The following is a 15,596-nucleotide window of genomic DNA, read 5'->3' on the forward strand; positions in this document are numbered from 1 at the left end:
CAAAGATCTCTCTGTATTTTTACCGTTCATCTTTCCCTCGATCCTGACTAGTCTCCCAGTCCCTGCTGCTGAAAAACATCCCCACAGCATGATGCTGCCACCACCATGTTTCACCGTAGGGATGGTGCCGGGTTTCCTCCAGATGTGATGCTTGACATTCAGCATTCCAACATTTTCATTTTGTTCTACCTTTTTTTCAATTTACATTTCTTTGTATACAGTTGAAGTCGGAAGTTTACATATTCTTAGGTAGGAGTCATTAAAACTCGTTTTTCAACCACTCCACAAATTTCTTGTTAACAAACTATAGTTTTGGCAAGTTGGTTAGGACATCTACTTTGTGCATGACACAAGTAATTTTTCCAACAATTGTTTACAGACAGATTATTTCACTTATAATTCACTGTATCACAATTCCAGTGGGTCAGAAGTTTACATACACTAAGTTGACTGTGCCTTTAAACAGCTTGGAAAATTCCAGAAATTATTTCATGTCTTTAGAAGCTTCTGATAGGCTAATTGACATCATTTGAGTCAATTGGAGGTGTACCTCTGGATGTATTTCAAGGCCTACCTTCAAACTTAGTGCTTCTTTGTAGACCTCCACAAGTCTTTTTCATCCTTGGGAGCAATTTACAAACACCTGAAGGTACCACGTTCATCTGTACAAAGAATAGTACGCAAGTATAAACACCATGGGACCACGCAGCCGTCATACCGCTCAGGAAGGAGACACGTTCTGTTTCCTAGAAATGAACGTACTTTGGTGCTAAAAGTGCAAATCAATCCCAGAACAACAGCAAAGGATCTTGCGAAGATGCTGGAGGAAACGGGTACAAAAGTATCTATAGCCACAGTAAAACGAGTCATATATCGACATAACCTGAAAGGCTGCTCAGCAAGGAAGAAGGCACTGGTCCAAAACCGCCATAACAAAGCCAGACTACGGTTTGCAACTGCACATGGGGACAAAGATTGTACTTTTTGGAGAAATGTCCTCTGGTCTGATGAAACAAAAATAGAACTGTTTGGCCATAATGACCATTATTATGTTTGGAGGAAAAAGGGGGAAGCATGCAAGCCGAAGAACACCATCCCAACCGTGAAGCACGGGGGTGGCAGCATCATGTTGCGGGGGTGCTTTGCTGCAGGAGGGACTGGTGCACTTCACAAAATAGATGGCATCATGAGAAGGAAAATTATGTGCATATATTGAAGCAACATCTCAAGACATCAGTCAGGAAGTTAAAGCTTGGTCACAAATGGGTCTTCCAAATGGACAATGACCCCAAGCATACTTCAAAGTTGTGGCAAAATGGCTTAAGGACAACAAAGTCAACGTATTGGAGTGGCCTTCAAAAAGCCTCAATCCAATAGAACATTTGTGGAAAGAACTGAAAAGGCATGTGCGAGCAAGGAGGCCTACAAACATGACTCAGTTACACCAGCTCTGTCAGGAGGAATGGGCCAAAATTCACCCAACTTATTGTGAGAAGCTTGTGGAAGACTACCTGAAATGTTTGACCCAAGATAAACAATTTAAAGGCAATGTTACCAAATACTAATTGAGTGTATGTAAACTTCTGACCCACTGGGAATGTGATGAAAGAAATGAAAGCTGAAATAAATAATTCTTTCTACTATTATTCTGACATTTTTCATTCTTAAAATAAAGTGGTGATCCTAACTGACCTAAGACAGGGAATTTTTACTAGGACTAAATGTCAGGAATTGGGAAAAACTGTGATTAAATGTAGTTGGCTAAGGTGTATGTAAACTTCCAACTTCAACTGTACATCCATAAAAAATATTTTGACTGGCTGAGAAATGCTGCCTGCCCCTCTCATCCAGACTCCTGACCCCTGCACGTTCATTACTATGGGACAGTTTGAAATCGATTTGAATACGACGGTTTATACAAATGTAATGGTCTGGGTGTAGCTGGTGCAGAGGAGTCAGGCGCAGGACAGCAGAGATGAGTAATAAAAGTAACTTTACTCAAAAATCACCAAATACATGTAGATATACCAAGCCCACACAAACGGACCGAAATACATAAAACAAACACGGACATTAACCATGGGGAAAACAGAGGGGTTAAATAATGAACATGTAATTGGGGGAATTGAAACCAGGTGTGTAAAACAAAGACAAAACAAATGGAAAATGAAAAGTGGATCGGCGATGGCTAGAAGGCCGGTGACGCCGAACGCCGCCCGAACAAGGAGAGGGACTGACTTCAGCTGAAGTCGTGACAACAAATCTCTGCAGTTGAAAACGAAATGTTAATCTAGAAGAAATGTGAGATGTCTAGATGCTTTTTAAAGTGGAGATCAAGTTTATAACTTCCTTGCCTGGGCTGATGAGACAGTGGATTGCACAGTCAGATGGAACAGAGTAAATAGGCATTTTAACGTCATAGATTTAGCCGGTGGTAACTTGTGGAATAGACACCGGCTCGAATGTGGTTTATCCAATCAGCGTTCAGGATTAGACCTACCCATTGTATAAATGCTGATATCGTGGCAAGTAAATATTTTACAGAAAATACATTATCAAAATGTTCGAACGAACTTTGTTGTCAGTATTACAAACATAAGCATGACAAAAACAGGCAGTCTTAACGATTTCATGAAAAACATGAACTCGCTAGACTGCGTGTTTGTGTTGTGCTTATGTTTGCAATACCGCCAACAATGTTTGTACGAACATTTAGATAATGTATTTTACATGTCAAATATGTAAATAGCTGCATGTAGCCTCCTCCCATCCTGAAAAAAGAACATGAAATCGCGCTTATGCTTACTGAGGCATGGAATCCAATAGTTTGAACAATTTTGTGTACAACATGAAGTTTGTAGGCTACACCAGTGACCAGACAAAGGCGATCAAGGAGGGGGGTTTGGCGGCAGTGGAGCACTCAGCACAGCAGCTACGTAGGCAGCAGTGGGCAATCAGCTACAAAAAAAAAAAATCATGCACACTGGCAGAAATATCAACAAAAAAATTCTAGGCACGTTGGCATACAGAAACTCTGTGATTTGATTGACTGCCTGAGTGTAGACCAGGCTAAGGGCTGGCCACAGGCACGGTGTCGTATGGCTGTGAACTGAGTAGTACATGACGATTATACAAAGAGCCCCCATCAATCATTATTGATCTAGCGAGATATTACTGTAAAGAGGAGCATTTTTACAGTATTTGTGTTTTCTTTTTTATTGGATAGGTTTTTTACTGTGTTTGGAAAAAAGTGGGGAAGTGTGTGTGTGTATGACATTTTAGAGCATGGCATGTTTTTAGCTGTTATAGATTCTTCTGATAAACATTATCATACTAATATCATACCATTTTACTCTCTACCATTTCTATATTCTTTGGATATACTACTATCCTACGTATGCATACGGAAATTATAACTTTTTCGAGTTCTTATTTTCAGAACTGACAGGTTAGGACTATGTATTGCACATATACAATCTCTAGTGAAAGTCGATACACCCTTTCTTCACATTTTCCCATTATAGCTGTGAATTATTTTGCATAGGATTCTACCAACAACTCTTAGGGCAACATTTATCCACTGTTTTTGCCAAAATTGCTTGAGCTCAGTAAATTTGGTTGGGAGTCATTGATGGACAGCAATATTCAAACCTTGTCTCTGATTTTTAAGCAAATTTAAGTCAGGATTGAGACATTTAACACCTTTTTGGTGTGTCTTTGGCATATACAATTGTGTAATTGTTTGCCTCTAACTTTTTATTAGTGTTTACTCTATATTTATTTTGATCCTGACAAACTCCCGTGCCGGTGACAAACATACCCATAAAATAATTCTGCCATCACAATACTTGAAAATACAGAGGGATTCACACTGTTGTATTGGATTTGACCCAAGCCTGTAGTTTTTAATTTAGGCCAAAAATATAATTTCTTTGCAAACAAAATTGATTATGGAGTGGATTTTTTAACACAGGCTTCATTCTTATCGTGGTAGCAGCAACATGTCATGCTTTTCACCGGCAGAGACTGGGGAGTTTGTCAGGATCAAAATAAATATGAATGGAGCAGTCCAGATAAAAAGTTAGAGAAAACCCTGCCTCAGTATTCTGAATACCTAACCCTGGGATAGAGTTTTATTTTTCAGTGGGACAATTACACTAATTTCAATGCCAAAAGACACACCAGAATGGCTTCCCAATAGGCGTTGAGTGTTCCTGAATGGTCCAGTCTCAGTCCTGACTTAAATCTGCTAGAAAATCAGGTATAAGGTTTGAATATTGCTGTCCATCAATGACTCCTTACCAGTTTTTTTGGAAGTCAGACCAGTGGTGCTGACATGGCTCGTTACAGCTCCTTTGAAGCCTTTGGAGATGCAGAGAAGATGAAGGATACCCGGCCCTTACATGATAAGGCCTTTGTTCATCAGACAGTTGTATAAGTTTCTGTCACAAGGAGTTTCCTGGTTCAGTGTTGGTCAAGTCTCTCTAGGGTCCCTCCTCCAAGGAGTTCCTGAAGATGTTTGAGTTCCTCACCTTCCAGATGCCCACCTCCAAAGTGGAGGATGAGGTGCCGGGGATTCTCAAAGACTAGGGATATCCATTTGCACTCTCTAAAAGTGCCATGTTCTCTGTGGGAGCTCCACATACCTGGCCACAGGTGTTAGGGGCTCTGACCTGGCTCACTGATACTTGTAAGATATTTTGCTGAATGAGCAAACAACAGGATAAACTAATCTACGTTTTTTATGATGGCAGCATGGAGATCGAGGATGGTGTTGACTTCAATAAGCTCTTTCTAGACTACACTGCTGAAACCGACCACAGGTTTATGCAAGGAGCAGACACATTTGAAGAGGAGGACAAATAATGCCTTGCTTATTTAAAGGAACTGTACAATGTGGACGAAGCTCTTCTGGTGTCCATGGAGAGGTACAGAATCCTGTGTGATAAGGTTGAGCGGCTGGAGAAAGAAAGTCAAACGGACAGATTTAAAGTCTTAATTAACGAGTGGAGAAAGTGAAATGTACGTGGACCTGCAGAAGCTTCAGAGCTTTCGCAGTGAACTGACATCATTCAAAGCCAACCTCCTCAGGACTGTCTGAGGCGGTGGGAGTATCGGGTCTGCAGGTGATGACCCTGAAATAGGAGCAATTGAGGGTCCAATGCGTCCTGTCCACCCAGAAGTTCACCCCAGCAAATATCGAGAGGATCAACTGGGAGAAGTGTGGGCTGTAGCAGACCATCAACAGCCTGACCAAAAACCTGGAGCAGGCTGAGCAGCACATGTGGAAAGAGGAGATCTCTCTGGCCAAGGAGACAGCTGAAGTGAAGGTAGCTGTGTACCACAAGCTGGCCTGTAAATGTTATCAGGATCACAACAGAATACAAACCATCGACTATGGTCCAATACAGAACACAGATTCAAAATCCACTTAGGAAAATGATAAATGATGTGAAAGAAGAGTGTATTCGCAGGGTGGACCATCAGCTTGAACACCACATGCAGGAGATGGCCGGTGAAAATCAGAAGTTGGCTGCTGAGATTGAGGATGCGCAGAACCACCACAAGCCGCTGGAGAAGAAGGTGACCTTGGGATATGACGACGCCGTGGAGAAGCTGAAAGCTGCAAAGCAACAGTACGAGATTGTTCTGCAAGAAACCAAAAAGGACTAGCGGACTCTGGCGAACAACCTAGTCAGTGTGCTCACCACAACTGTCAACCACCTGTCTGTCCATTGTGGAGAAATTCATGGACGACCAATAGTGGCTTGAGTCTACAGGCAAGCCCTTCAGGAGGACGAGACGGACCTCCTGAAGCTAAAAGGAAATTATGGAGAGCTTCATTGCTAAAGCCAACAAGTGCTGTGCTGAAGAGTGATTTTTAACCCTACCCTGTGTTAATATTCATGCGGTGTAAATAAATAACATATTTTTTGTGGGGAAAATCTATTTTTAAATTTCATTGTAAAGGTCAGCAAAATGTGAAGACTGTAAAGGGTGTGTAGACTTTCACTAGGCACTGCATATTATGAATTTCCTGATAAAATGTCTGAAATTAGTAAATGCGATCTTTTATTTTGCTCCCAAAATGTCTAAAATGAGTAAATGCTATCTTTGCTCTCCTAACATCTGTATTACTTATATTCACTCCTAAGCATGGTTCTCACTAATCCGTCGGGTTGTCCTGCATTCCAGGACTGTAATTTATGTAGCCGGAATCAAAAGACATGGCTCCACAGGTTAGCAGCCACATTCCGATATTCCCAGAGGCACTCATCTGGAATGGTGGAATGGAGTGGGAGAGATTTACGATGTCAACCCATCTAATCTCCTTTAAACTCTTGCTAACATGTCCATCTCTTAGATAGATAGATAGATAGATAGATAGATAGATAGATAGATAGATAGATAGATAGATAGATAGATAGATAGAGAGAGAACCAGAGAGAGAACCAGAGAGAGAGAGAGAACCAGAGAGAGAACCAGAGAGAGAACCAGAGAGAGAACCAGAGAGAGAGAGAGAACCAGAGAGAGAACCAGAGAGAGAACCAGAGAGAGAGAGAGAACCAGAGAGAGAACCAGAGAGAGAACCAGAGAGAGAGAGAGAGAGAGAACCAGAGAGAGAGAGAGAGAACCAGAGAGAGAGAGAGAGAGACCAGAGAGAGAGAGAGAGAACCAGAGAGAGAGAGAGAGAGAGAACCAGAGAGAGAGAGAGAGAGAGAGAGAGAGAGAGAGAGAACCAGAGAGAGAGAGAGAGAACCAGAGAGAGAGAGAGAGAGAACCAGAGAGAGAGAGAACCAGAGAGAGAGAGAGAACCAGAGACAGAGAACCAGTCCAGAAGTTGGTTGTGACACAACTCCAGACACTGCTGTTCCATGCATGTCTCCAGAACATGGACACTAGTGACACCTAGTGGCTGACCTCTGTGCGTTTCTGTCTCAGCCAATAACTGAGTAATTAATACTGAGAGTGTTTAATGGTTGACAGCACACACACTCTGAGACTGATTTACACTAGTAGGCTATATCTCCCTCTTAAATTAACATGAACTTTACCCTAAGTAAATAACTATGAGTTATGTTTAAGTTTGCAGTGAGGAGAAAAAACAAACCATTTAGAATTGATTAATTGAATTAAAAGCCTATATTCATAAATGCAATCAAAAGGTATAAACTCTTTCTCTCTCTCACACACAACACCGCTTAACGCTTCAGGCATTCTAAATGAGTGTCACTAAAGGAAAAAAGAACTGTCTCCATGGATACAAGGAACATATTAAACTTGTTGAAGAATGTTGTGAAAACATTGTAACCATCTGTACTGTTCAGAGAACTTTCAACATGCACCTTTTTTCCCCTAAGAGTGTATCTAGAACCTAAAAGGGTGCAATGCGCTGCTGAAATAATTCGGTTGTAATATAACAATATATTCCACTCATTATCTGGATTTCATTGATACACTGTACGCTGATAATTTTAGCTGGTGAAACTGTAGCAGTTGCAGTAATGATGTAAGTCACATAGAAAAGTTGATCTTGTGCAATACATCCCATAATATCTGATCATTTCTTCTACATACAGTGCATTCGAAAAGTATTCAGACCACTTGACTTTTTCCACATTTTGTTACGTTAGTCCTACTCTAAAATTCATTAAATCGTTTTTTTCCCCCCTCATCAATCTACACACAATACCCCATAATGACAAAAGCAAAAACAGGTTTACATTTTTTTGGCTAATTTATAATCAAATTAAATACTGAAATATGACATTGACATAAGTATGCAGACCCTTTACTCAGTACTTTGTTGAAGCACCTTTGCCAGCGATTACAGCCCAAGTTGTTTCGGGTATGACGCTACATGCTTGGCACACCTGTACTTGGGGAGTTTCTCCCATTCTTCTCTGCAGATCCACACAAGCTCTGTCATGTTGGAAGTGTCGCTGCACAGCTATTTTCAGGTCTCTCCAGAGATGTTCCATCGGGTTCTAGTCCGGGCTCTGGCTGGGCCACTCAAGGACATTCAGAGACTTGTCCCGAAGCTACTCCTGCATTGCCTTGGCTGTGTGCTTTGGTTCGTCGTCCTGTTGGAAGATGAACCGTTACCCCATTCTGATGTCCTGAGCCCTCTGGATCAGGTTTTCATCAAGGATCTCTCTGTACTTTGCTCTGTTCATCTTTCCATCAATCCTGACTAGTCTGCGAGTCCCTGCCGCTGACAAACATCCCCATAGCATGATGCAGCCACCACCATGCTTCACAGTAGGGATGGTGCCAGGTCTCATCAGACGTGACGCTTGACATTCAGGCCAAAGAGTTCAATCTTGGTTTCATCAGACCAGAGAATCTTGTTTCTCATGGTCTGAGAGTCCTTTAGGTGCCTTTTGGCAAACTCCAAGTGGGCTGTCATGTGCCTTTTACTGAGGAGTTGCTTCCGTCTGGCCACTCTAGCATAAAGGCCTGATTGGTGCAGAGATGGTTGTCCTTTTGGAAGGTTCTCCCATCTCTACAGAGGAACTCTAGAGCTCTGTCAGAGTGCCCATCGGGTTCTTTGTCACCTTCCCGAACAAGGCCCTTCTCCCCTGATTGCAGTTTGGCCGGGTGGCCAGCCAGCTCTAGGAAGAGTCTTGGTGGTTCCAAACTTCTTCCATTTAAGAGTGATGGAGGCCACTGTGTTCTTTGGGGACCTTCAATGCTGCAGAAATGTTTTGGGACCCTTCCCCAGATCTGTGCCTCGACGCAATCCTGTCTCGGAGCTCTACAGACAATTCCTTCGACCTCATAGCTTGGTTTTTGCTCTAACATGAACTGTCAACTGTGGGACCTTATATAGACAGGTGTGTGCCTTGACAAATCATGTCCAATCAATTGAATTTACCACAGGTGGACTCCAATAAAGTTGTAGAAACATTTCAAGGATGATCAATGGAAACAGGATGCACCTAAGCTCAATTTCAAGTCTCATAGCAAAGTGTCTGAATACTTATGTAAATAAGGTATTTCTGTTTTTTAGGGGTCTGAATACTTTCCGAATGCACTGTATGTACGTAATAAGGATACTGAAACTGTAAGACTGACATCTTGCTCTAAACCTTATTGGAACAATTTTTTTATCTTTTTTTATATGATTTGCAGTAAACTTGGAAACATTTTACATACTGGTACATAGATAAATACTGTATGGAACATTTGATTTAACCTTTATTATTCCTTCTATTCAGCACTTCAAAAAGATCCGTTTTTAAAATTGCATCATGTCTTTTTTGCTATTGGATTACATTTTAGTTCAAACTAAACTGTGAGTTTATTATTATTGGATGTATTGGTGACTAAACTAAATGTTCTCATGGGTGAAAGATGCGTGGAACTCCAATGAATGCTCAATCAAAGGTTCTGAACATAAAAGACAGGGGGCATTACAAGTGTTTGCAGTTTTTACTGTTGTACTAAGAGTTTTTTGAAAATATACCACTTACATCTGAACAATTTGCCAATGTGATTGAAAAAAAGATGTAGCTTGTATTTAATTGTATTTTCTTAGTATAAATAATGTTAGTATCTTATTTCCACATAGGGTCATATTCTCATGTCCTCAACTGCCTTAAGTCCATAACAACCCCAGTTGGCCCATTGCAATAGGTCACACCATGTGAATGTGCCCAAAGAAAAGGGAAAGGGAGGAAAAACAATCAGATGGAGATCCCTTTATCTCTTTGTGTGAACCCTTAATCCCCCCCCTTTATCGCTCCCTTTCTTTGTCACACACCCCTTTAAAGCTGCTTTTGTGGCTATAGACACCAATACCCTATAGACAGGGCAAGACATCCTATTTACCACCCAAAGTGGTAGGGGGTGAGTCTGGAATTTGGGGTCATCTAGGAGGCGGTGGTCATGTCCCGGTCAACTACAGTAAGGTTATTTTTCAGACCCATCCAATAGCCCAGAACTGTGCCTGGGCAACCCCTAAAAATCTGCCTAATTATTATAAATGAGGGGCAGCGTAAACCGCTATCATTACAGACACTCAGCGGCATACACAAATCCACTTTAAATTGCTATTAAGTTAAAGAACCATCCATAATCCCAAGGCGGCTTTCGAAGAGAAGCAGATTGTTTGTTCCTTCATAATTTAGACCGCTCTCATGCTCAGTCATCTCTCGACTTTGAATCTATCTCGTTGATTCAATTAAAAGATTGCCTGTTTTATTAAACAGATCTAAACAATTTAAAGAAATCACCAAGCCTAAAACCAATGTGTCCAAATCTCTAAATAGGCATTGCTAGGACTCCCTTTAAATATTCATATCAGGCAAAATAAGTAGACATTTATTTTGCAATGGTCGGATACGTGTCCATGTGCAAAAATATTTCTAGAACAGCTAAGGCAGTCCAGTCCACCTGTGCGAGCAAAATTCTTTGACTAGAATTGTGGTCAAATAGACCAGGAGCTGCGGCTTGTAAGAGGTGTCCATGTTTCATTGTTTGGATGACTAGTGGAGAGAGACGCAGCGCTGCAGTGTGCGTCTGATGACTCTCCTTGTGGATGAGAGCGAAACAGAGAGGGGGATTGGTAGCTAGAGAGAAAGAGGGGGAGATGAAGGGAGGGCAGGGAGAGATTGTAACACCCAGACGGCGGGTTCAGCGGCAGGGCAATGAGAGACTTCCTGCGCTCCATCACGCCCAAGGTCTGCCTTATGGGTCAGTCTTATTAACACTCCTCCTGCGTACGTGTGTGTATGTAGGTGTGTGTTTTGTGTTTGTACTTGTGTGTATGTAGGTGTGTGCATCTGTGTATGTGAATGTATGTGTTTTACGTGTGTATGTATTGCTTATACATCAAGAGAAATAGTGAGAGCAAAAATACAAAGAATGACAATGGAACGTGAGCAGAACCTGATGTTCTACAAAAAGGAGTGAATGTATAGCTCAAGGAGGAGAGTGGGAATCGGGTAGAGCAGCTGTCACGGTGACCTGGCATGGCATACAAAGTGCTCCTTCTCCTGCATCCTGTTTCTGTCATTCACCCTATGAGAGACAGTCAAGCCAACCTCCTCCCTCTTCAGGCATCGTTAGCTGTCAATCTGTCCTCCTGCCCAAAGTGAGCGATGGGCCCATCCAAATGTCACCATTAGCCAGCCCCCTGAGTGGTAAATAAACGATGCTACTGGTGTACTGCAGGTGTTGTCATGGCAACTCGCTCAATCCCCCTCTCTCCCCGTGCCAGCCCCGCCCACGTTCATTTGCACCCTCTCAATGGAGGAGTCATGGGGAGGTCAACGAGTCAACGCACCGCCACAACATGGCGCTGTTCTCTCCTCATTCCACCTCCTCCCACCATACACGGTTATGAACCCAGGCCACACAAAACATTCCAGAGTGCCACAAAGGGCCACTTGATCCTTTTTTTTATTGAAGGAGAATGTCTTGGTGTGGAAATGGCATGGCATCCTTGGCACCCACAGAAAGGTGTTATCCATTGTATTTTCTCCTGAAACTTAGTCCTACTCCAGTCTCCTTTTCATTTAACACCTGATTTAGTTAACAAAAGTCACATCTCAATAGGTGGTCCACTGGTATCCCCATCACATGAAACAAGTGTTTGGGGGGGGCTCCCTCTTTTGTTCCTCAAGCACGGGGGGAGGCCGATGATGTCACAAAGTGACCATCAGACCAACCATCAGTGTGTCGAAAAAACACTATTTTGCTCAAAATATAGATTTTTTTTTTTACCCTTTAGTGAGTGTACTTTATTGTATTTATATCACTTTTCAACAGGAAAAGTCCCCCCAAAAAATCACTGGAAGATCATCATATCCAAAAGTCTGATATGCATTTAAACACCAAATGAAAGGAGAAAAATCAGAAGGAGGTAGGAGAGATTGTAGTTAGGGCATTGTCATTGGAATACATTTACTCCCTATGCTTCTCTACGAGACCTCCCCTTCCAGCAGGTGTACTCTGTATGAACCCGTAGTAAGCTTCGAGGAAGATGGAGTTGGCATGCTCGACAGACCTTTGCTGCCATTGGCACACTGTGGCGAAGTAGCAAGCGTATTCAAATGGTGGCGTTAATAATCAAAAAGGGCTTTCTCAGGGAGGACGTGAGACTGGCTGCACAGATGGGCTTGGGGAGATAAATACAACTTTCTGTCACTGTGGTTGGAGGAATGGAGCTGCAACAGCCCCGGGGGAGAGAAACTGTTTCCGTTCCTACTCTCTGATGCCCCAGTCCGTCTGTTTCTCTCCTTTTTTGGATTACTATTCAAGCTAGCTTTCCACAACAAAACATTTTCGCTGTATGTTTTTGGTTTTGAAGATGGAAACATGGGTTTTTATTACTTCAGATATTAGGGCCATGTGTTGGAAATCACAGGGACTACAAAATGTACCTTTCCTGAAGAAAATGTGCGTGCTTGCTTCACTTGTCTTAAAGTCAGCAAGCACATCAATTTGCCATTTTGAGTGGAGTATTCCACCTTCAATCACTCTGTAATTGCATTGAAACAGTCAGTTCTCAGTGCTCTGTGTAGGCGAGCAGACAGAATGATAATGTTTTCTCTGTTCTGCACATCCAGATGGATGAGCTGCTTATCATGACCTGCTCTAAGAACACTTCAGGCCTGGGCCATCACTCTGATCTGTGAGCTCTAACTGGCCAATACGTCATCTCTGTCCAGACACAACTTATATGTTATCTCTGTCCAGTCACCAGTCATTAGGAGTAGGTCTGTTTTTCATTCCTCTGGCTCTATAGTGAGGTGTCAGAACTCTCTGTATGATAGGATGGGCTGCTGACTGAGGATGTGGGATCTATCACACCAGTGGCCAGAGAGACAGCCAGGAGAGGGAGAAATGGTTCTACAAACATGCATTCTACACGTAAACCTCATACAAATGGTTTGATCGATAGATATAAGATAGCCTTTGGCTTTCAGATGTTGTACCCAGAGTGCGAATTACACCGTGACATTCAGGGGTTCTCGCGCCATTTAATGAATGGAAAGAGACATCTGTTACAAAACACCAAAAGTGTAATGACATTAAGTGATTGTCATTGGGTCTACACTCTTGTAGCCTGAATTAATTGATGTGCCTTTCTGACTGACAAAATGACCTTTTTTTGTGGTAAGAAAAGTTGGGACACCTGAAAAGAGGCTGAAATATGGGACTGTCACGGGATGACAAGTGCAGCCACATGGGATTATTATTTTTTTTACCATGTGGGAGTGTTCGTTTAATTTGGAATAAGCTTTTAATTTAATATTTACCACTGTAGCAGTACAAATTGCATTTTAAACAAATAGGACAATTGTTAAATGAGCATTTTTTAGAGCCCTCCCCCCCAAAGTTAGACTTTTTTTGCATCATGACTCATTCAGGGGGTCTGAGACCCTCCTGGGCCCCTGGTAATTCTCAATCTGCATGTACCCCATAAATGACAAAACAAGGTATCAAGAGCCATTTTGAGGCAATGCTAAATTGTGTTATAAACCTATGATGACATAGTCTACTGAGCATAGTTGTGCTTGTTCCTCCTCACCATACTTGTGTCTCTCTGTGTTCCAGGAGTATAACATCCATGGCTGGTGGGTCGGAGAGCTAAATGGTACCATCGGTATCGTCCCTAAAGACTTCCTCCACCCTGCCTACATCCTCTGAGCTCCAAGAAGTACTGGATCACTCTCTTATCATTAAGATTATAAAATAATTGAATGGATGTAATGTAGCATAACAGGTCTCCTGACACCCATTGAGCAAGCCATTGAGAGAGCAGGAGAGGTGTATATTCACAGCGCTTGACCGACCATTTAAGACATCTGGTGGCTGAAAGTAGAACTGCTTGGGAAATTGAATCAGCATTATAGACGGGTTGGTTGTTTAGCAACAAAACCGACGCGTGCGCAACTATGGGGCAAAACAGACGAGGCTGGCTTAGATTGTTGACGGCATGTAAACTATATTTAGTCTCTAAATGTTTATTGAACATGTAAATATATTTGCACAATGAGCACTTGTTGTTTCTCAAATACATAGTTACAGTTGTTGGTTAGCTAGCTAATTAATTTTTAGCCATATTAGCGTAGACGTGTCATGAGTCAAAACAAGACATGGTATCAATAACAAGATGCAATGAGCTGAAACGAGCCACCTACAATTCCCCACATGGCAGCTTCTTCTCAATGTTGCTAACTATCTGACCATCCAGAATCATTACACCACATGGCCTTCTGCCTCATCGTCTTTTAGTGACGTTGTCAGCTAACCCGTCTTATAGATACTGATTTGCTCAGTAATGCTTAATTATAGCGTCATTGACATCATCATTGAATTGGGGAAAATGATTCCAACTATACGCCATAGAAAACATATATCATGCACTATTCTACAGGAACTGTATGTTACACGTTCCGCTCTGATGATAGTTTATATTTGTATTATGCCTTACTTCTACAGTTGAGTGACGTGACTGACTGCGTTCCCAGTCCCAAACAATGAACACTTCGAGATTGATGACAAACTGAGATATTTTATTATTTCGTAATATAATGTAATGCAATGCTGTTAGTGTAAGGTTTTTGTGTTATGTTTTTGTAAAGATTGACTTAATTTCCATGCATAAATGACATTACCTTGGTCCTTCTGAGGCCTTTGATCTACACATTGATTTACGGATCATGTCAAAAGGTTTCCTCTATCCAATTGTTTCCAGTGCGCAGTATTTGTACCCATGTGTGTGAATGGAAATGGACAGATATTAATGAAACATTATGCCCCTGTGACTAAAATAGGAAATCCTCACCTCTGAGTGAACTGGGGCTATTCGACATTACAAAGCATACTAACTTGTGCCTTCAACAGACTTGTGTCTGAAGGAAGGCTTCAGTGTGTGCTATCTTGATGCTGACATTAAGATATTTATAGGCAACAAGGGTTCAGGCTTGCTCCACGATCTTGTTCCAATTAAGAGTTTGAAATTGGAATACCTGATAATTAACAATATCAAGAAAAATATCTATATTTTCATTTTGAGCTTGTACAAATATATTTTCTTAGGCTAAAGGTTGTGTTTTTCTTATGCTTTGGACCTACTGGCCTTTTATGTCCGAGTGAATTGGGTGCTTATGCTTTGACATCATGCTGTTTGTGACTGCTGTCTTTCTATAGGCTTTTTGTGTTTTACAAAAAGTGCACTCTCCTACATCAACCTGGTCTCATATCATTTCATATTATTCTGTATGTACATCCAGGAGACTCCATTTAGTAGGATGTGTTACGTTTCGTATGGTATGTATTCATTTGTGGATGTCCATCATCCATTTCATATATGTTACAAATTGCAATTCGTACAATATGTTGCGAATTGCAATTTGAAACAATATGCTACACATTTGCAAAACGAATATGTTACGAATTTGCAAAACTTATATGTTACGAATTCCAATTTGTTGTGGCTACTTACCCATACGGAAAACTAATATATGGCAATATATGTATATGTTTTATATGGGTATACCAAAAATTAGGAACACCTACTACCATACCCCGTTCAAAGGCACTTACATTGTTTTGTCTGGCCCATTCACCCTCTGAATGGC

At 41.6% G+C, this 15,596-nt stretch overlaps 1 protein-coding gene across 1 annotated transcript in view; it reads left to right on the forward strand.

Annotated features, from left to right (window-relative positions):
- The window catches only part of LOC106589283 (src kinase-associated phosphoprotein 1), a 47,896-nt gene extending 32,836 nt beyond the window's left edge, over nt 1–15,060 (forward strand). Inside the window, exon 12 of the mRNA XM_014179048.2 lies at nt 13,567–15,060. Within this exon, the coding sequence (XP_014034523.1) occupies nt 13,567–13,659 (93 nt within the window). The 3' untranslated portion in view covers nt 13,660–15,060. The remainder of the gene's footprint in view (nt 1–13,566) is intronic.
- The last annotated feature ends 536 nt before the right edge of the window (nt 15,061–15,596 follow it).

The sequence above is a fragment of the Salmo salar genome, chromosome ssa28 (assembly GCF_905237065.1).
Source record: "Salmo salar chromosome ssa28, Ssal_v3.1, whole genome shotgun sequence".
NCBI classification, from domain to species: Eukaryota; Metazoa; Chordata; class Actinopteri; order Salmoniformes; family Salmonidae; genus Salmo; species Salmo salar.